This window comes from Wyeomyia smithii, chromosome 3 (assembly GCF_029784165.1).
Source record: "Wyeomyia smithii strain HCP4-BCI-WySm-NY-G18 chromosome 3, ASM2978416v1, whole genome shotgun sequence".
In the NCBI taxonomy this organism is placed as follows: Eukaryota; Metazoa; Arthropoda; class Insecta; order Diptera; family Culicidae; genus Wyeomyia; species Wyeomyia smithii.
Genome location: NC_073696.1, coordinates 8,017,030 through 8,036,747, shown reverse-complemented (window position 1 = coordinate 8,036,747; position 19,718 = coordinate 8,017,030). Strand labels below are relative to the sequence as shown.

Below are 19,718 nucleotides of genomic sequence, written 5' to 3'. Positions count from 1 at the left end.
AACTAACCATTGCAAGACTCAATTGAGAAACGTACCTAATAAATTATTATTTGGCTTAAGTTTTGTTTAGGAAAAAAATAATAAACAATAAGGAATGTGATATTATAAAGGTGTAAAACTAATTCCAATCCAGTTTATGTTTTGACGATCCTGTCTTACAAAAAATAGAACATAACGTATATACAATAAACAAATTTAGTAGGACATTTTGAGTCTATCTTGCACAGCACTCAGTCCACACGTAACATATAATTCCACGATTGATAAGCGACCAGAACATTAGTAAAACGGTAATTGTAATTTACGTGTGGTAAACTGATATTGAAATTTGTTTTAACTATGTAAATACCATAGAGTATGCAAAGAACAGAGTTGTTGGCATTTGATTGTACGACAAATGCAAATTAAATAATACGTATTTTTGTTATGATCGGTAATTTGCATCAGTACCTAAAATATTTAACTTTGTATTTGCTGCGAAACGTTTTGCAACAATTCTATTCTGCGTGTGGTACTAAATATACATTAAAATAATTTTAAGTGTTGTGTTTACACAATAATATCGATTGCAACGCTGAGTTGTAACAACATGATTTTTTTTTCAGTTTCGATTCAACATCTCAATCCGAATCCGAATCACTTTGCTCGTCTTCGCTGTCTTCTAATTCCGGCATGGGAAAACGTAGAATAGCGGCAACTCCCGTTAGCTGCGCAAGTTCTGAAATTTATCCAAAAGCAAAAAAGATTCGTTAGTCAGTTTTTGTTCTGCTTTAAAAACCAATTTTGGGTTTTCTTACGTTCGCCAGACACGTGCATGCTTGAAAATATTTTAACCTCGCCACCAGAATCGCGCACCGAATCCACGAGCTGAACGTATTGCTTCCGGGTTGCTACATCTTGGCAGCTAAACAGGATGTAAAGTTGGAAGCTATAATTTAAATGAATTGTTCTGTGGCCCTACAAGCGTAATTACAAACAAATGAAATTATTTTCTCTATTTCCACTGTTTCGACCTGAGCTGCCCTAACTTGCCCCACATGCACCAAACTGGCAGCATGTGAAGAATCACGTTTTCTCGTTTGGTCGCAGCATGCGTTTTTATTTATAGCATTTTCCTGTGTTTACACAATTTTCGTTTACTACAAGAAACAGAGCGGCGAAAAGTTCGGAAAATTCTGGTTCAATCCGTTCGTAAAAAAGGGCAGCTGCTTGTTTGATTTTTTTTTTTTGGCTAGTTGAAGCGCTGTGAATTCTTTTAAGCACTAATATCGTAAAGTTGAATAAATAATAAATTCACAACTAAAAACATTTAATTTTTAATCCACGTATGTGTTTGCATTTTAAATTTATGCAACGAGGAAAAGTCATATTTCAGAGCTGTCAGAATCGGTCAATGTTGGAGTAAATGGTCTGGAAAAGTGACTTACAATCGAATCTTTCCAGGTGGCTAAAGTGCTACTATTGGACATATGAAAAGGTGAAACAATCGTTAAATGTTAATTACAAGCATTCCGCCGCACTTAATGTGCACAATGCAGCACTTTATCAATAATGACTAATGGTGGAAGTAATCGCTACTAATGAGCACAACCGTCAAGAAGCTTATTCTGCACTGTTTTCTTATTGATTCTACTATTTTCCTCCACTTTGGTACTGTGTTAGAGTGGTCTTTCAAAACGGTACTATTTTCCATAACGTAATTTGCAATTCGGAAATTGACCTCGTATAAATATTCACCAAAATTTTGTTTTTTGCTTCATATACAAATGACTGACCAATAATATATTTATATCCTAAAAATAGACCACGAAAACATCGTTCTGATGTTGCTGTACACAGGCGGTGCGTAAACATAAAACTCGAATTGAATTCGTTTCACGCTGAGACGAGGCAACATGAAAATAGATTCTGATTTTATGACAGCGAGGATGTTACGCAGCATACTTTAAAGACACCCGGCTAGCTTTCACCAGCGCCTGAATCTTGCCATGGCAGTTATAAGTACCTGCATATGGCTTACTAGAATTTAGTCCCAAAATATCACAGTGTCTGCGGAGATGCTTTATATGTGGGGTGTTGGTAAACAAAAACAGACCGCGCAGTTCGATTTAATCAGCGGAGTCAAAGTGTGCAACGAGAGTGAGAATGTTTTGATTGAGGCTGCGATGTGCTGCTTATTAAAACTCCGATCGCTGATCGCAGACCGGTTAGCAGCGAACGCATGAGGGGATAGAGAATACAGAAAAGTGGATTAAGCGTTGAGTTTTTGAGAGAACATTATACTCGTCAGGCGAGCACACGAGGTGCCAGATTAAATTGATCAGTTCGTTTTGACGTAAAGTTTTCACCTTCTAATCGTATCTATTTTGTGGTGATCAATTAATTGAAGGATGGGCTAATCTGCCATTTTTACCAAAATCTAGAAAACAGTTTCTCTTGATTGTGACCAACCCAAACAACCCCACTATATTGCATATTGCATCGAATTTTTGCTTTTGACGTAGGACTACGTCTAACCGCACTATATTGAGATACATTCTGAGAAAACTAAAAACCAAGGTGTAACGCCGGAATGAAAGATTTCAAACGGTAATACTTGTGTAACCACCTGATGGATTACAATGATCAATATGTCGTTGGATTGATAAAATGATGGACATTTTTGTGATACTGCAGTGATCATTATTACTTAATTGTTCAACAGTGAAAATTAGTGAAAACTTTCAAGATCGAATTTCCCCTACAATGAACCAATCACGTGCGCGCATGCCTGGCACAGACTTCATGAGTAGACACAAACCATGGCGCATGTAAACGTAAAATTGATTCTTGAAATGCCACGTCGTGATTGATTTTTTGTTACGCTTTCGGACATTTTGAACAACTATTCCATTTAAAATACAGCTTCGAAAAAGTATGAATATCCTTGGTTGGATGAAATTGAATTAACTATTCTTATACATTTTTCAAAAGTCTTGAAAAAGACTGTTTCTGAACTGCTTGATAAAGTTGTGTGCTGGGCTTCGGCAGATTCCTTCGCTGCAGCAAATTTGTTTACTACAAGTACTGCCCTTCCAAGCATAGTTGTCCCAGCGTGCATCATCACAACTATTTTTCTCCGTCTCCAGTGTTAGCGCTAGAATCAGTCTAATGATTAGAGTTCGTTGTCTAATCCGAACAGGAACATCCAGCGTTCCACTAGCTCCAAACAGAAATGCTGCGACCGCGACGCGCACAGGTCTAGCTCAAAATGCGAAATGACTGAACGCGCGGACGGTTCTTTTCCTTTTATACTCGCACACTGGCAACTGATAAGCTCCGCCCGGTTTAATTTTTCTTTCATTTCCTTAGCTGCATATGTTCCCGCAATCACACGCAATGAGAAATTATCTCAAGCAATCTGCGGCAGGACAAATGAATTCAATTTAAGTTTTGATTTATGACGGCTTGCCACTGCTCGTCAGAACCCCCAGAAACGATTTTAAAACACTAATTGCCATGGAATTCGATTTTGATCTTACATTACAACAGTATTGCTGCCGGTTGAAACAAGCTAGCGCACCGTTTCTGAAGCAAAACGAACCTGTTATTATTCACTGTCCATTAACTGGGCTCGAAATTCCCATCGTTGAGTAAAATTAAATTAACTTTCTTTATAAATTTAATAAAAGTCTTGAAATAAAATTGAATTAACTTTCTTTATAAATTTAATAAAAGTCTTGAAAAAGACTGTTTGTGAACTGCGTGTTAAAGTTGTGCAAACAGGAACATCGGGAGTCCGCTAACTGGAAACAGAAATGCTGCGACCGCCATGGAATTCGATTTTGCTCTTACATTACAACAGTAATGCTGCCCGTTAAAACAAGCTAGCGCACCGTTTCTGAAGCAAAACGAACCTGTTATTATTCACTGTCCATTCACTGGGCTCGAAATTCCCATCGTTGAGTAAAATTGAATTAACTTTCTTTATAAATTTAATAAAAGTCTTGAAAAAGACTGTTTGTGAACTGCGTGTTAAAGTTGTGCAAACAGGAACATCGGGAGTCCGCTAACTGCAAACAGAAATGCTGCGACCGCGACGCGCACAGGTCTAGCTCAAAATGCGAAATGACTGAACGCGCGGACGGTTCTTTTCGTTTTATACTCGCACACTGGCAACTGATAAGCTCCGCCCGGTTTAATTTTTCTTTCATTTCCTTAGCTGCATATGTTCCCGCAATCACACGCAATGAGAAATTATCTCAAGCAATCTGCGGCGGGACAAATGAATTCAATTTAAGTTTTGATTTATGACGGCTTGCCACTGCTCGTCAGAACCCCCAGGAACGATTTTAAAACACTAATAGCCATCAATGATTTGAGCATGTAAAAATCAAAGATGTGGTAATTCTAGTTTTCTTTCCTCTTGCTCACTGTGTTGTGTGTCAATGAACGATTACTCGGAGTAGTCCTACGTCAATAATGCGGTTGTGTGTCAGATATAACCTTCTACTTTTTTACAAAGAATATTTGCTGCGACAAGATTTTTTTCAATGTTAATGATCCTATGAGTTGAAATCGTGACTGTTTTTTTCTGTTATGAATATTCACATTCTTAACCCTCTAGTTCCCAATACCGCCATTTGGCGGGCTTCAGTCGAAGTTTTGAAAAGCTTCAATATGTACTTAAAAAGTGTTTATAATGATTCATAGTGATTTTACCGAGGCCCGTTTAGAAATTAACTTGGGCGCTAGAGGGTTAAACCAGACCGATGTCATGGCAACAGTTTCCTGAAGCCGCCGCCGATGATGATGGCGCTACTGTTGAAAATATGGTCATAAGCTCCGTTCATTGCGCCGCATGTGTTACTGTGCGGATTGTTTTGCGTGCTTCTAACTACATTGAATGTAGGGCTATCCGGAACGTGTTGAAACATGTTTGAACGTGACTATTCATATCCTGCACAAAATCCATAAAACGTTCAAGACAAAACAATCGTTTTTCGCTTTCTGCATTTCTTCACACCATTTGCAGCAACAGTTGATCTCGCATGGACGGTGCTTAATCGGCTGTTTCGCAAGCACTGACAGCCTTTTGACGTATAATCGAGCCAGCGAGCCAGAGAAAAACGGCTTCAAGCGAAATGTATGGGGATGACGTTCGTGACAGGGATGTGGGTTAAACATGCTACCCAGCTCTCTCATTGAAAAAGAATATTGAAGAAAAGGTTCACGTTTTTTCAGATTTTATGAAATATAATAAGTAAGTGGATTTTGAATTCACTATGGATTTATTGTTTTCGTCATAATTATTTAATTTACAATAAAACGGCCATAAGTGGTGGTCTTCGATACTTCTCAAAGCATACACATTAGCCAAATTGCACGCGGGTTTGTCAACTTTTTTTGGCTTGATAATTGAAAAAAAAAACGGCTGCTGCGTTGAAAATACTAATTTGGCTGCGGATTTGTCTATTTTTACTCAACGGCAAGGTTCTGGCATACAAGAGGGGTTACTTAAGGCTGTATTACGCTCTTTGACCAAGCGTCAAATATTTGTCACTTTTTGACGGTCAAAGATTATTGTTTGTCACTCTCCAATTTTTACATGTGGCATATACGGGCAAAAAACAAACTTGATGTCAAATAAATTTGACCATTAGTCAAAAGGTCAAATTTTTGACCATTGGTTTAAAAGTGTAATACAGGTTTTACTCTCCTTGTGAAAAATCCCTCAGGATTTCACCTGCGTCACAGTGTTACGGCAACGCAACCCAACCACCTAGCTCGGTCGAATTCGAACAACAACAACAATATCGCACGCTAGCCTGGGTGGCTAATGCGGTCTCGATCAACTAGATTAGTGGAGAGAATTCGTTATCGATATTGTTTCGGTCGAATTGGAAACGAACACTATTTTTGTGGGATTATTGTTGCTTGCCGAAGAGTTGCGTATGGAGTCTTCGCCTCCATACGCCATCCTCACATACTCCGCCGAAGATGGTTCTAAGCACACGTCTTTTGAAAACGGCTAGTGCTTACATGTCCTCGAACATTATCCATGTTTCGTGTCCATAGATGACTACCGGTCTTATGAGCGTTGCACCATGTAAGCACTTGGTACGAGGGCGAAATATGCCAGACCTCAACGTCTTGTGAAGGCCGTAGGAGGCACGACTTCCAGCTGCAATACGTCTGCGAATTTTTCTGCCGCAGTTGTTGTTTGACGTCACCAATGATCCGAGGCACACAACCACCTCGAACTCCTCTCCGTTGATCACTACACTACTGCCCATACGAGCCCTATCGCGCTGGATACCCCGTGCTAGCACAACACTATGCGTCATCAATCCGTGGCCTTAATCGAGTAGTTCTCATATTTCACAGCTCTCACATTCTTGATGCAGACAGGAAGCCAATCTATCCGGCTCCAACTGTTTTGTTGTTCTTGAGCTGCTTGATAGCATCCTTAACTTAACTTATCGTGGGGAGGGGGGGTTGGTTTATTCTCTCTCATCCCTGACGAAGTCGTCCCTCCTGCCGTCTTGGCCCTCTGCCACTGCGCCATTCAGAAGTTTAGTGTAAAGTTGCTTTTACCTGTCGATCACCTCACATTCATTTGTCAAGATTCCTACAACACATCTCATCTTTATCCCAACACATCTCAGCTCGCGGCTGGTTTTACTTTCTTGTAGAATCTACGTGTTTCTTGAGAACGATACATCTGCTCCATTTCCTCATATTCCAGCTCTTCAAGCGGCGCTTTTTGTCCCGGAAAAGATGGGTCTGCTTTCTTCGTTTCTGTTTGTATCGACTGACGTAATGACGGGTCCTCTGATGCAGCATCAATGCCCGCGCTGCATTCTCTCTCGTCTAGAATCGTTTGACACTCTTTTTCGAACCAGCCAATACGTCGATACACCTCTCGACGCACTACAGCACCTTCCGCAGCGTTGTTAATGGCTGCTTTCACAGTACTCCAGCAGTCCTCCAGAGGAGCTTCGGTAAGCTCTCCCTTATCCGGCAACGCTGCCTCAAGGTTTTGCATGTACTTAGTGAACCATAGAGGCGACGAAGTTAATGAGTCGAAGGCCGTTTTCGTTCGTGAGCCGATGTGCACTGAATAACCGGTCTGAATTCCTCATTCTGACCAACCTGAGCGTTGAGATCTCCGATAGCGATTTTGACGTTATGTTTTGGGCAGTCATCGTATGCACGTTCCAGCTGCGCGTCAAAAGCGTCCTTATCGTCATCATTACTTCCTAGGTGAGGACTGGCCACGTTAATTGTTTTTACGGGTAACTTGTAGGGCCTGCATCAACCCCCAGTCTCGCCGGAGGACCACCTTAACAGAGCTGTTTAGAGTCCCACGCTGGCGCATTTGAAATGATATCTGAAATTATTCTTCAGGAAAACACACTAGTCGGCAAAAGCAAAAACAATGCCCCAAAGATTAAAAATAGTTGAATGGTTAAAAAGTTATAATCTTTAATTTTTATCCAATTTGAGCTCTAGGCAAAACCCGTTCACCGGCGATATCATCACAAGAAAGAAATCGAAAACTGGTTTTTACTGTTAACTAAATAAAAATGGAAAATTTATTCCAGATGTTCAGATGACAATATTTCTAACCGACAGACACTTTTTTGAAGTAGAATACTTCTCTCAGGAAGTTCGGCTACATAGGGATGTGAAATAAAAATCTAAAACTGAAAAAAGTGAGAAATATGTCCAATTTCAAATGCTAATAAATCGGTTAGTTTTTGATGGATTTCCTTCGTTTTTGCAGCAATCGATTAGAAAATCTTCTAAGATTCCTACCAGATGCATGAAATTGCAATTTTATTATTCAAACTATTGTACTATTGAAAATCCTTAAGCCTTGTCAAAACACAAAATTCGACCTCTGATTGGTCGTTATACGATTGCTTTCCCAAGCACGGTCTTCATCTACATGCATACTCTGACTATTATTACGTGTTACGTGCGTCGCTTAGTGTTTGTCTACGGTTATGCAGAACGCAAATAACGGCGCGATGCGATTCGGCAAGATGAAATGTGTTGAAATGTATAGCTCTACTTCGCCTTAAAAAGAGCTGTACATTTCACCACGGTAAGGCGAATCACATCGCGCCGTCATTCGCGTTCTGCATAACCGTAGCCTCTGTTCCGTTCCCGTTTAATGATGTCGTATTTAATGTGCATATTACAATTCGGCAGCACTTCAACTTCTTATTTGCACAAAATTTAAAAATATTCAATGAACTTCATTCAAAATACCAAACAAAAAGAAATTACAATACTGCCAATGAACGGTCAACGTTTATTTACTAGAAAAAATGACTGACACGCAAGCAGCCAGGTTATCTTTCTTGTAAAAGTATTCTACTTCAAAATTGCGGTCGTGGCTTTGCATACAACCTTCCTGTGATTTTTTACCCTTCAACGCATTTTATGTACATTCTTACTATATTTATTATAGCATTCATATCAATTCTCATCACCAGAACATACAAATTCAATCAATCTGCTTAACATGATTTTTTTTTTTTTTTTTTTTTTTTTAAGGGGGGATTTGTTAGTAGCTTAAGTATTTATGATAAATATTAGTAAATAATGAATATGTGTGTCCAATCACAAATGGTGACTTCTCAACACTGTTATTTCATTATTAGGATTTGTTTGCTTTCGCAATTAGGACTTATCGTTCGTAGGGATTTAAACCTACTTGTCAGAAAAGGGGAAGTAAACTTACAACTAACTTAATTGCTAACTTATTGGCTATAAAGAGAGCTTATCGTAGCAATTGAGGATTGCAACGATTTTTGTCGAAAATTGTTAATAATTTTATTTGACATAGCTTCTAATGGTTCAACACCAGTAAGTCTATGTAATTCGAGTGTACCAAACCAAGGAGGACGCTTCAAAATCATTTTCAGAATTTTATTCTGAATCCTTTGGAGCGTTTTCTTCCTTGTTGAACAGCAACTTGACCAGATCGGTACAGCATAAAGCATTGCTGGTCTAAAAATTTGTTTGTAAATTAAAAGTTTGTTCTTTAAACAAAGTTTAGAATTCCTGTTAATGAGAGGATATAAACATCTCGTATATTTGATGCACTTGGCTTGTATACTCTCAATGTGCTCTTTGAAAATAAGTTTTTTATCATAAATTAGTCCCAAGTACTTAACCTTGTCGGACCAACTTAAAATAACCCCATTCATCTTGACAACGTGATTATTGTTTGGCTTGAGGAAAGACGCCCTAGGCTTATGCGGAAAAATTATCATTTGAGTTTTAGAAGCATTGGGAGAGATTTTCCACTTTTGCAAGTAGGAAGAAAAAATATCTAAACTTTTCTGCAATCGACTGCGTATGACACGAAGGCTTTTTCCTTTTACGGAAATGCTTGTGTCATCGCAGAACAATGACTTTGTGCATCCTGGAGGCAAATCAGGAATATCTGAAGTGAATATGTTGTACAGGACTGGCCCCAAGACTGAACCTTGAGGTACACCTGCTCTGACAGGAAATCTATCAGATTTTGAATTTTGATAGACAACCTGCAGAGTTCGATCAGTAAGATAATTTTTTAAAATTTTGATAAGGAAAATCGGAAAATTAAAAGTTTGCAATTTCGCAATCAAACCTTTATGCCAAACACTGTCGAATGCTTTTTCTATGTCTAAAAGAGCAGCTCCAGTGGAATAACCTTCAGATTTGTTAGCTCGTATCATATTAGTAACTCTGAGCAATTGATGAGTAGTGGAATGCCCATGGCGAAATCCAAACTGTTCATTTGCAAAAATTGAATTTTCGTTGATGTGTGACATCATTCTGTTAAGAATAATTCTCTCAAACAGTTTACTTATTGAAGAAAGCAAACTGATTGGTCGGTAACTTGAAACTTCAGCTGGGTTCTTATCCGGCTTTAAAATTGGAGTAATTTTTGCATTTTTCCATAATTTGGGAAAATATGCAATTTTGAAGCAGCAATTGAAAATTTTTACTAAAAATTCCATTGTGCTCTCAGGGAGATGTTTGATTAGTATATTAAAGATTCCATCGTCACCAGGTGCTTTCATATTTTTGAAATTTTTAATAATTGATTTAATCTCATTTAAGTTAGTTTCAATTATTTCTGCAGGTAAAAAATTCTGGGAAGAAATTAAATCAAATTGACGTGTGACTTAATTTTCAATTGGACTCACAAAATTCAAATTTGAGTTATGAACACTCTCAAACTGCTGAGCAAGTCTTTGAGCCTTTTGTTCATTGGATACAAGAAAACGTTCACCATCTTTTAAAACTGGAATAGGCTTTGAAGGTTTCTTAAGAATCTTCGACAGCTTCCAAAATGGTTTTGAATATGGTTTCAATTTTTCAACTTTAGTCTCAAAATTTTGATTTCTCAGAAGAGTAAATCTATGTTTAATCTCTTTCTGTAAATCTTTATAAATAGTTTTAAAAACAGGGTCACGAGAACGTTGATATTGACGTCTGCGGACAATTTTCAAACGAATTAGAAGTTGAAGATTTTCGTCAATTATTGATGAATCGAATTTCACTTGAGCCTTTGGAACAGAATAATTCCTGGCATCAACAATTGCACATTTTAATGCGTCCAAAGCGGAATCAATATTCACTTCGTTTTGCAAATCAAGCTCATTATTGAAATTTCTCTCAATATGAGTTTTGTATCTTTCCCAATAAGCCTTGTTATAATTAAAAACAGAGCTCATAGGGTTTAAAACTGATTCATGTGATAAAGAAAAAGTTATTGGAAGATGGTCAGAATCAAAGTCAGCATGTGTGATCAAATCACTACACACATGACTTTGATCTGTTAGCACCAAATCAATTGTTGAAGGGTTTCTTACAGAAGAAAAGCATGTAGGACTATTCGGAGACAAAATAGAATAGTATCCTGAAGAACAATCATTGAATAAAATTTTTCCATTGGAATTACTTTGAGAATTATTCCATGAACGATGTTTAGCGTTAAAATCGCCGATTATGAAAAATTTCGAACGATTTCTGGTGAGTTTTTGTAAATCACCTTTAAAATAATATTTGAGCTCGTGTGTGCATTGAAATGGTAAATATGCTGCGGCAATAAATAAAATCCCAAGTTCAGTTTGAACTTCAATTCCCAAAGTTTCAATAACTTTCGTCTAAAGATGGGGAAGAGCACGATGTTTGATTCGGCGATGAATAACAATTGCAACTCCACCGCCGGAACCCTGAATCCTATCATATCTATGAACCACGTAATTGGGATCATATTTTAATTTTATGTTAGGTTTCAAAAATGTTTCAGTAATAATTACAATATACACATTATTTACTGTTAAAAAATTAAAAAGCTCATTCTCATTGGCCTTCAATGAGCGAGCATTCCAATTTAATATTTTAATTGTTTTATTTAAAATCATTGCTAAATTTTAAATTAGAAACAATTTTAATAGTAAAATTTGTGCCTATTTGAATGGCTTCAAACATTGATTTTGCCTGCAACATGGCGTTCATAAGATCGAACATTGCCTGTTGCAAAAAAGAAAGTTTACCTGCCGTAATAGGCCCCAGGCAGTTGACATTAGAAAAAATATTTTCGGTAGCAATATTAGCTGGAGTGATAGGTGTACAATTATTTTCTAGCGTGTTTTGCTTACCCATATTAACGGTCATTTTCGAACTACCAACACTAGGCGGTATAATGTTCGAACTACCTGTAACCTGTGCATAAGTTAAACGGGTATGCAAAGGAGTAGGTAAACTATGCGTCACTGGTACGCTTGGAGAATTTTGTTTTGAAGTTGGTTTTAATTGAGAAATTGAATTTTGTTTACCTTGCCTTGCCTTAACAATTGCTAAACGGACTGGGCATTGATAAAAATTTGACATATGGTTGCCGTTACAATTCGCACAGCGAAAATTTTTACTCTCTTTCACAGGACATGTGTCCTTTTTGTGAGAAGAGTCTCCACAATTAAGACATTTTTGGTCCATGTTACAGAATTTGGAACCATGGCCATAACGTTGGCAAGTACGGCATTGGGTGATATGCTTTTCACCTCCGCCATACTTCCTATAAATTTCCCACTTTACACGCACATTATACAAAGCATGTGCTTTTTCAAAAAATTTTAAGTTGTTAACCTCATTGCGGTTAAAATGAATTAAATAATTAACAAGGGAAATTCCAGTTCTCTGACTGTTTTCGCCTCGTGATTTTTGTTTCATTAGAATTACTTGGGTAGGGGCTAGTAATTCTGTTAAAGTAAGTTTGATCTCATCAACGGTTTGATCGTTGGTGAGACCTTGTCACTACAGACACTCGAAGTGTCAGAAAGAGATGCCTCTCTTTTCCTCCCCGCAGCGATGCGAGGTTTCTTTTTCCGTCCAGCCATTTCAGGTGGTACGAAAAAAGTTAAAACAAATGTTAAATTCAAAAGTAGGTAGTCTTGAGAAAGACTGATGGGAAATAACTTTCAGGTAGTCTTTAAAAGACACACTGACAAAACACAAACTTTGAAGCTATAGGCAGTCAAAGACCAGTCCACAAGCAACCGAAAAAACGTCTGACCTGTAGGACAGTTCAAGACGCACTGGAGCTTAACATGATTATTTCACTCATCACAAAAGCAATAAAATGATGTACACGTTTTAATAGACATCAAAAACTGCCAGCACTGCTTCTCAAGAAAAAAAAACTGGGGAGAGTCAAAGCGTGCGAGGTTTGCTACTCAGAGAAATGCACAAAGCCGGTTAGGCAGGAGCTACTCCAACTAAGTCAGTCAGTCATTCAGTCAATCAGTCGAATGCCAAGCTTCGCCTGCTGTACCTATGTACCGTCGCTGTCGTGAATTGATTCGAAGATTAAACCCTAGAAAGTGATCCGCGCGCGCGTTTAGAAAGTCGGAGCAGTACACCACATTCACAAAACCGACGAACGAATTTTATAGGAACATCGAGCTGGGGGTACGTTGAACGTTTATGCTACAATACGGTTGAATGGTTGTATAGTCGAATTTTAAAAGATCAATTATCATCCTACAAATTTGCTCTCGATAGAGGGTGGAAAATCTGACAAGCAACAACAGAGCTCCAACGCAGACACCGTCGAATTCATCGTCGAATACAAGACAAAAAGTGTCGTCCATGCAAATCTGAAAACAGTCAGCACCTGAATTAACGACGGAAAAAAATCGCGTATTCAAGCGACATAGCTTCGACGTTGGTAGAGTGTGTTGATCGTTGCATGTTATATAAACTATAGTGGGGCAGTCCAATAAACAAGATAGTATCGAATTAAAATACAAAAAGCGAGCACTTGGCGACACGGTCTAGAAGAGGAGGAACTGTTGCTGCGCTGTCTCTGGGGAGGCACGATTGGGTGCGATTGCAAGCAGGTCGTTAAGCGAAATCATGCTGAAATAAAAATTCCAACGAAAGATCTCCGGACGGACAGATCGAGAGACAGTGTCTTTTTCAAGCGAACAAGCACGCGGCCTGATTTGAGTTTCTTCTATGTTACGCAGAGAAACATGATAATTAAAAAAAGAAAGTTCAAACAAAATGATATGCAAGCGCTGTTGACAAGAAATGTGTACATTTTTTGACAATTTAACAACACAATAAATCGAACAGTTAATATTGTTTACGACATCCACACAATGACTCGCTGCGTTCATGGAATTAAGGTGCGTGATTACACGCTTATTTTGCAATTTGCATATCCTTTTTTGGGTCGAAGGGTAACCATAGTGGCAATGGTATTTCGAGTTACTGATTACCACGTATTAATAAGTATTATCCAGGGTTACAAAACTTCCGACCATCGATACTCTAGGTACCACTAACTGGTTGCGATTGAGAAGTGTTAAAAAGCATGTAAATCATCCGACATCAAGAAAAACCGGCTCCGTTTGTGGAAAGCGTAAAAAAGCGTGGCCGCAAAGGCCAAGCGGCCGGTCTTTTCTTGTTTCACGTACGTACTTTCCGCTGTTGTTCTCGTTCAGCTCGACCAGGATGCGGGTGGGTGAACTGTGAACGGACAATCAAACGCATGGAAGCGATGTAGACGCGGGAGCGGAAAAAATGTTGCAAGCTAAACGAGTTTATCTTGTTTCACGCAGTCGTTCCCTTAGACAGTGAATGTAAACACTATACAAATCAGTAGAGCAGAGTTCTTTTTTTTTTTTTTTTGGACAATCAAGAAGTTATTGTGAGCCCACGTCGATCAGCCAAATGTAGGTTTTCAATATAAATCGAGCAGGTAACATTACATTCCTTCACTCTAACAATATAATACCAGTGGAACTGAGCTGTGGTTATGTTCTTAAACTCACACAATATTACCAGCGGATCTGAGCTAAATTGTAATTGTCCAGTACTCTACTGCTGACGACATCCAACAATGGCTTCGCGGAAAATAAAACCGTGCCAAATAACTGCCAGGTTGGTTACTTGGTAATAAACATTTGAAACAATAAGCTCCACTTTTCATTATTCGTGCGTTAGCTCGAAAATGGTTTCATTTGCACTGGTTGCAAATTTGGTATCGTGGCCACATCCAGATTGTTTGGAGATGACAATGCCCAGAATTTTGTTGAAAGTGCAAACAGTTAGCTCTATGAAATACATTTCTTTTTTAAAAATTAATAGTATGCGTGAATTTCGGCATTTCAAATGACTGTAGCTCTGCGTGTCGAGTTTTTATGAATGACATCCAATCTACTTTTTGGGCGTATATGCCTTTTCTTATAGTTCAACAGTATACAGAAAAAATATTCCACTTGCAGTTAAGGTCTGTTTTTAATTACCTTCTATTACTGATCAGTATTTTATCTTTTCATAACAGCGATAGTTCCGAAAATTCAGCGTTGAGTACACCCTTACCCGCCTCATAACATACCGTAAAGAATAACGTTGAAACGTAAATCCAAAAATGGTCGTGGTGATGAACTCCAGCTAGAAGATAGTTCGTTACACATACGAAGAAAAAAAAGCACTGGAGCACTCTTACAGAAAAAAGTAGTAATCTTCAGCGGAGCACCTTGAAATTATCGAGGCGCGAAAAGAAAAGAAACCACATGAGGCAGCTCGGCAGCAGAAAAAATATCTTGCACTGAGGGCCTACTGGGGAGCTTGCTCTATATGTACTCCGCCCGAAGAAAGAAAAGGTAAATTCACGACAGTTCGAAGTGATGACGAGCGTTGAACTCAGCTGCAGACAGCCGGATTATTTTATTAAAGGTGACGGAATCCCACGGTTGGTGGGAAAATTTGAACACTCGCTGCAAAGAAAAATGAGTGTTAGCCACAACAGTAGCATTGTACCGGCGACCGATCCAATCAAGCTGAAAAAATGTTTATACAACATAACAGTTCGAAACAGTACCCTGGCCGTAGTGCACGGTTTCCGCAGCAGTAAAACCGAAAGTGATATAGCGATAAGAAGCCGATCAGGCAATAAATCAAGTTCATCCACTAGTGGTATTAACAGTAGTAATAGTAGTAGCAGCAACAGCTGTTCGGCACACGCAACGTCCCCGCCAGCGGTGTCTGTTTGCTTGGTTTGCTCGCACTCATCATCAACATCATCAGTATTGAACAACTGGAGAGGTTCGATTGCGTCACAAACGTCGTCGCGAAATTATGACGCGCGGTTGGACAATCGAAGAGTTCGCGTCAACTCGTCGTCAATTCCAGTGGAGCCCGGTAGAAATTATAACTACACTTGTAGAGCCACTAGACCATCAACCACCAGCAGTATCCCAACAGATAGCAGTAGCACTAGCATTAGACTTAATGGTGTCACCAATCAGTATCGATCATCAATGCTTCTCGGCGACCGACAGCGAACGAATGCAGACGGGGCAACATCGTCGACTGTCAATCGCAACCTGATGAGACAATGCCGGTGAGTAATCAGGGGATTTATGATGAAATCATTAAACAGTGTGATTGTATTACAGAAGTAAAGTATTCGAAGCATTTTTTTAAATTTACATTCATTTTATTTCCAAAGTAAGTTGGTATTGCTCTAACATGCCACTGCGCAGAGACTAACACAGTTTCGCATCGCCGCTCTCACTTACCGCTAAGCCTTAGTAGTAGCGACGCATTCCATTCCCTTCAACAGCTAGTTTGCCTTTGTTTCAACGCAGAGCCACGTGCAATCAATCAGTCTGTCTGGGCCTGAATTGCTCTGATCTCCGCACATCATTCGATCATTACCATCTACACCGGTATCGCAATGTATCGTATCGCATCCACGCATTATTCACGCTGCGATATAAGGTAATGTAGTCGCCGTGCTGCTCCATTAATTCCACCCGAAGCTTTTGATTCAATTAGGGCATATTCAGTCGGGTGACTTCCCCAATTAAGAATGATTTACATGTTGTACGAATTTATGATAGAAGTGTAGTTCGATAACTGAAGTAAATTTAGGCATATATTGGAACCCTACCCACTTTCGTGCATTGCCGAATTAAGATAACGTGAACTGTCTAGTTATGATATAGACCGAACCTTGTTTGAAAGTATTTGCATTCTGATAAGACTGGTTCTTATCAATATCTGACGAAGAGCGTCAACTGACATGGAAGCAATTACTCTTAATTAAATTTTCATGTACAATGATACAAATACATTTCTGCTCATTCAATCATTTCAAGAGTTGAACTACCTTCTGAGGGCGTAAACATCTATCGCTAAGTCACTTTCACTACCAAACTCAGCGTAGCTTCCGAGTTTCTAGTGCCCCTTGTAGAGACATATTATGTTACGAGATTCGTTCATTTTCGCTGGTTTCGAGTGGATGCAAGCGATAGCGCAGTCTGTTCGTGTCTGCTAAGCTTTATTGTCTCACTCATTTAGCGCTAATAATAATTCGACCCGGGCGTGTTCGACCAACCAATTGATAGCTGCATCATAATCAATTTCGCTACAGGCATAATTAGCCGGTGATTGACGCGAATGTGGCGATCGATGATCAGTGGGGTTTTGCGCACACGTGGTGTATGCTTGCTTTTTAGCTTCTGAGGGGGCGGAGCAGCGAGCGTAACGTTAATTTTCGTTGCAACAATTATGGGGTGTTGAATTGTATACGCTTTTGAAAATAGACGGCAAAAATTAATCGGCAATCAACTAATTTGGGACAATCATAAAAAGCAATTTTGGTATATATTTACGACTTTGTCCACCAAAGCATACAGTATAGACATCAGCATTAAGTTTAATTCCATCACCAAAATTTAAAGGTATAATAAGGTATAAACGAAAAATATATATTGCCTGGTCTGAATAACATGAAATTTAAATAAGTTACTGAAAGATGATGCAACGTTATACTGAGAAAAATTAGTTAAATATGTTTATCAAGCCGGTTTCTAATCATCAATAAAAATCGCTCCACCAGATTCGTTTTTGTAACCACATGCTTCTGTTACCAATACCCGACTCCGTTAATTACACCACTCTTACTAAACTGTAGATAGCATATCGTTTGCTACTTTTAGTATATCCCGCGATTTCTGCACTGATTACGATGTTCAATGACTACCACTGTATACATACTGCAATAAATTGGCATCAATTAAAGATTTTTTTTCTCTTCTTTTTTTCTCCCCTCAGGTTTACGGCCCGAACAGTAACTGCCGCACCGATGTCCGACAATCGGTTGAATTATCAGCGACAGTACGATCGTTCAGTGTTCGGTTATAACCGTTTGGATCAGTTTGTGCTTCCACCGTTGCAGATTTAGAAACACTCCATTGCACAAGTTAATAAATATCTGAGCAAAAAAAAAACTACTGCCTACTTGTTTGACTTACCGAAACAGATTATCCGATATCATCAGCGTTTCGATAGCCTGCGCTTCGGCCGCTTTGGTCACGTGTTTTTTACCGTAGAACGCTTTGGCCGGTTCGCACTGTAGCATGGTGTAGAATTGTTCCAGTGCTTTAACTTCCCCGGCCGCCTTGGTGTCGGACATTTTTGCCACAACTGCCGGATCCTGTAGCACCTCTGTGGAATGAAAAAAGGAAACGGGGCTGGTGAATACCAACAGAAAGTTAGGAAATAATGGACGCTACCTTTTAGAGAGTGTTTAAACCCGGAGGACGAATGGACCAACATAAATTTACTTTTATTGTCTAGTAACACCTGTAATAGATCGAAAAAAGCAAAAATTGAACTATTTCTTCAAAACAAACAATCGCTTTTTCGCCCAATTAGTTTGGCCTTCTTGTTAGGACAAACCCGTCTGGGAGATCACGTCTTACCTTGTTGTCAGTCTTTACGGCCTGCTGGAACATGTACTCGTAGAATTGATCCTTGACGAAACCGGGCGAAGCCAGAAGCACACACTTAACGATATCGAAGTTCACATGACGAAGTATGCTTTGGATCAGCGAATCGTAAAATTTAGCCAACCCCTTCTCGTGCTGCTGAACATTGTTCTTGCGCTTACGAGGAATCGACACATCAATTTTGCTGCGGACTAGAGTCATGCTGGCGGTAATTAGGCATACGTGCGCCAAACCATCCTGCATGATAACGGCCGCAACATCCGCACTCTGAGTTACATCGCATGCCATCTCGACGCGATCCAAGGCAACGGAATCCCACTCCGGTTTGGTGAGAGTGAACTTGCGATTCAACTCTAGATCCAGCGTATGGTAAGCACCCATCTGGGTAAAGCAAACGAAACTAGTTAATATTTCAAACTTAATACAGTGAAACTTTCAAATACCTTTACGAACTGGTTTTCTTCGATATTACGTCCTTTGAGGCGTAAAACTTGTGCCTGGGTGTCAAAGTCGATAGTTTCTACGCTGATGGTCAACGTGGTACGAACTCTACTACTAGTTGAAGACCCGGTGGCGGTTTCATTTTGAACCTTTCGGATAGTACCGCTTCGAACTTGGTCACCTTCAGCGATCAAGTTGTAAGCATGCCACATATCCTCAGGTTCCTCCGGGACAAGCGTGACGCTCCTAGAACGGTATACTGCTGTCAGCTACGTGTGCTAGTATGTTTTAGAACCTTACCCTTCGCCGGTCTTGTCCATGTTTTTGTAAACCAGTTTCATTTTTACTCACAGTTTCACTGCTACTTTTCACTACACAATACAAATTTTACTGAGATCTTTTTAGTCACATTAAGTAATTAGCTCGTGCATGCACTATCCAATGAAATTGCCTCATTTTACCGTGAGTTACGAGTTAAAAACTATTTTAAATTTGCAAGCAGTGACAACGGCAGCGCATTACTGCAAAAAAAACAAGGTGCCAAAGAAAGAACGTTGTTGGTGGATTTGTTTTTATGCTTACAAAATCGACGAAAGCTGTCAAAACACACTCGAAGCCGGCATTCCTCACCAGGAGTGCCAGGTAACTTTCCTGAGGCGGTTTCGGCAAGACAAAAAAAGTTACTTGTTATAGAGCTTTTTTCGTACGAATGTGTTAGTGCCACTAGTTTTGGAAAATATTTATAAATAGCAGTTTTGTTTGCAATGCTATGTTTTAGCAGCTGGACAAAAATTCAGTTGAACACTCATTATATGTTTTAAACTTGTTTCTGAATAAGTTTTCTCATTCGTGATCAGAATTCGGAAGAAGGCGCTAAATATAATTGACCAAAAATGGTGAAAAAGTGATAAAAGTCGAAGCAACGAGATGCGATGATTTACAGATTGAAAGAAACAAAAGCAACTTTACACGGGTTTA

The 19,718-nt window shown here is 39.2% G+C and overlaps 2 protein-coding genes across 4 annotated transcripts; one reads left to right on the top strand and one right to left on the bottom strand.

The window, feature by feature from the left end:
• Positions 1–128: 128 nt before the first annotated feature.
• LOC129729410 (protein pelota) lies at positions 129–19,300 on the bottom strand. Its single transcript, XM_055687966.1, has 7 exons — positions 19,041–19,300; positions 18,743–18,986; positions 18,273–18,680; positions 18,084–18,153; positions 17,823–18,015; positions 798–904; positions 129–718 (listed from the first exon to the last, which is right to left on the bottom strand). Exons 1-7 carry the CDS (start codon positions 19,079–19,081, stop codon positions 621–623), a joined length of 1,161 nt encoding a protein of 386 aa, XP_055543941.1. The 5' UTR covers positions 19,082–19,300; the 3' UTR covers positions 129–620.
• On the top strand, positions 12,766–17,807 carry LOC129729417 (uncharacterized). 3 transcript variants are annotated; one of them, XM_055687975.1, is made up of 3 exons: positions 12,766–12,960; positions 14,843–15,904; positions 17,623–17,807. In XM_055687975.1, exons 2-3 carry the CDS (start codon positions 15,189–15,191, stop codon positions 17,750–17,752), a joined length of 846 nt encoding a protein of 281 aa, XP_055543950.1. In that variant the 5' UTR covers positions 12,766–12,960; positions 14,843–15,188; the 3' UTR covers positions 17,753–17,807. The 3 variants fall into 3 exon arrangements, with proteins under 3 accessions (XP_055543950.1, XP_055543951.1, XP_055543952.1); XM_055687976.1 differs by lacking the exon at positions 12,766–12,960 and adding an exon at positions 12,970–14,231; XM_055687977.1 differs by lacking the exon at positions 12,766–12,960 and adding an exon at positions 12,970–14,257.
• Positions 19,301–19,718: the final 418 nt, after the last annotated feature.

What these genes read in the sequence shown, in the direction of transcription:
- LOC129729410 (XM_055687966.1), bottom strand. Translation starts at nt 19,081, where the DNA reads ATGAAACTGGTTTACAAAAACATGGACAAGACCGGCGAAGG. An exon ending in CCGTAAAGACTGACAACAAG is followed by an intron (nt 18,154 to 18,272) that starts GTAAGACGTGAT and finishes GATCTATTACAG; the next exon opens with GTGTTACTAGACAATAAAAG. An exon ending in GTTTAAACACTCTCTAAAAG is followed by an intron (nt 18,016 to 18,083) that starts GTAGCGTCCATT and finishes TTCATTCCACAG; the next exon opens with AGGTGCTACAGGATCCGGCA.
- LOC129729417 (XM_055687975.1), top strand. Translation starts at nt 15,189, where the DNA reads ATGACGAGCGTTGAACTCAGCTGCAGACAGCCGGATTATTTTATTAAA. An exon ending in AACCTGATGAGACAATGCCG is followed by an intron (nt 15,905 to 17,622) that starts GTGAGTAATCAG and finishes TTCTCCCCTCAG; the next exon opens with GTTTACGGCCCGAACAGTAA.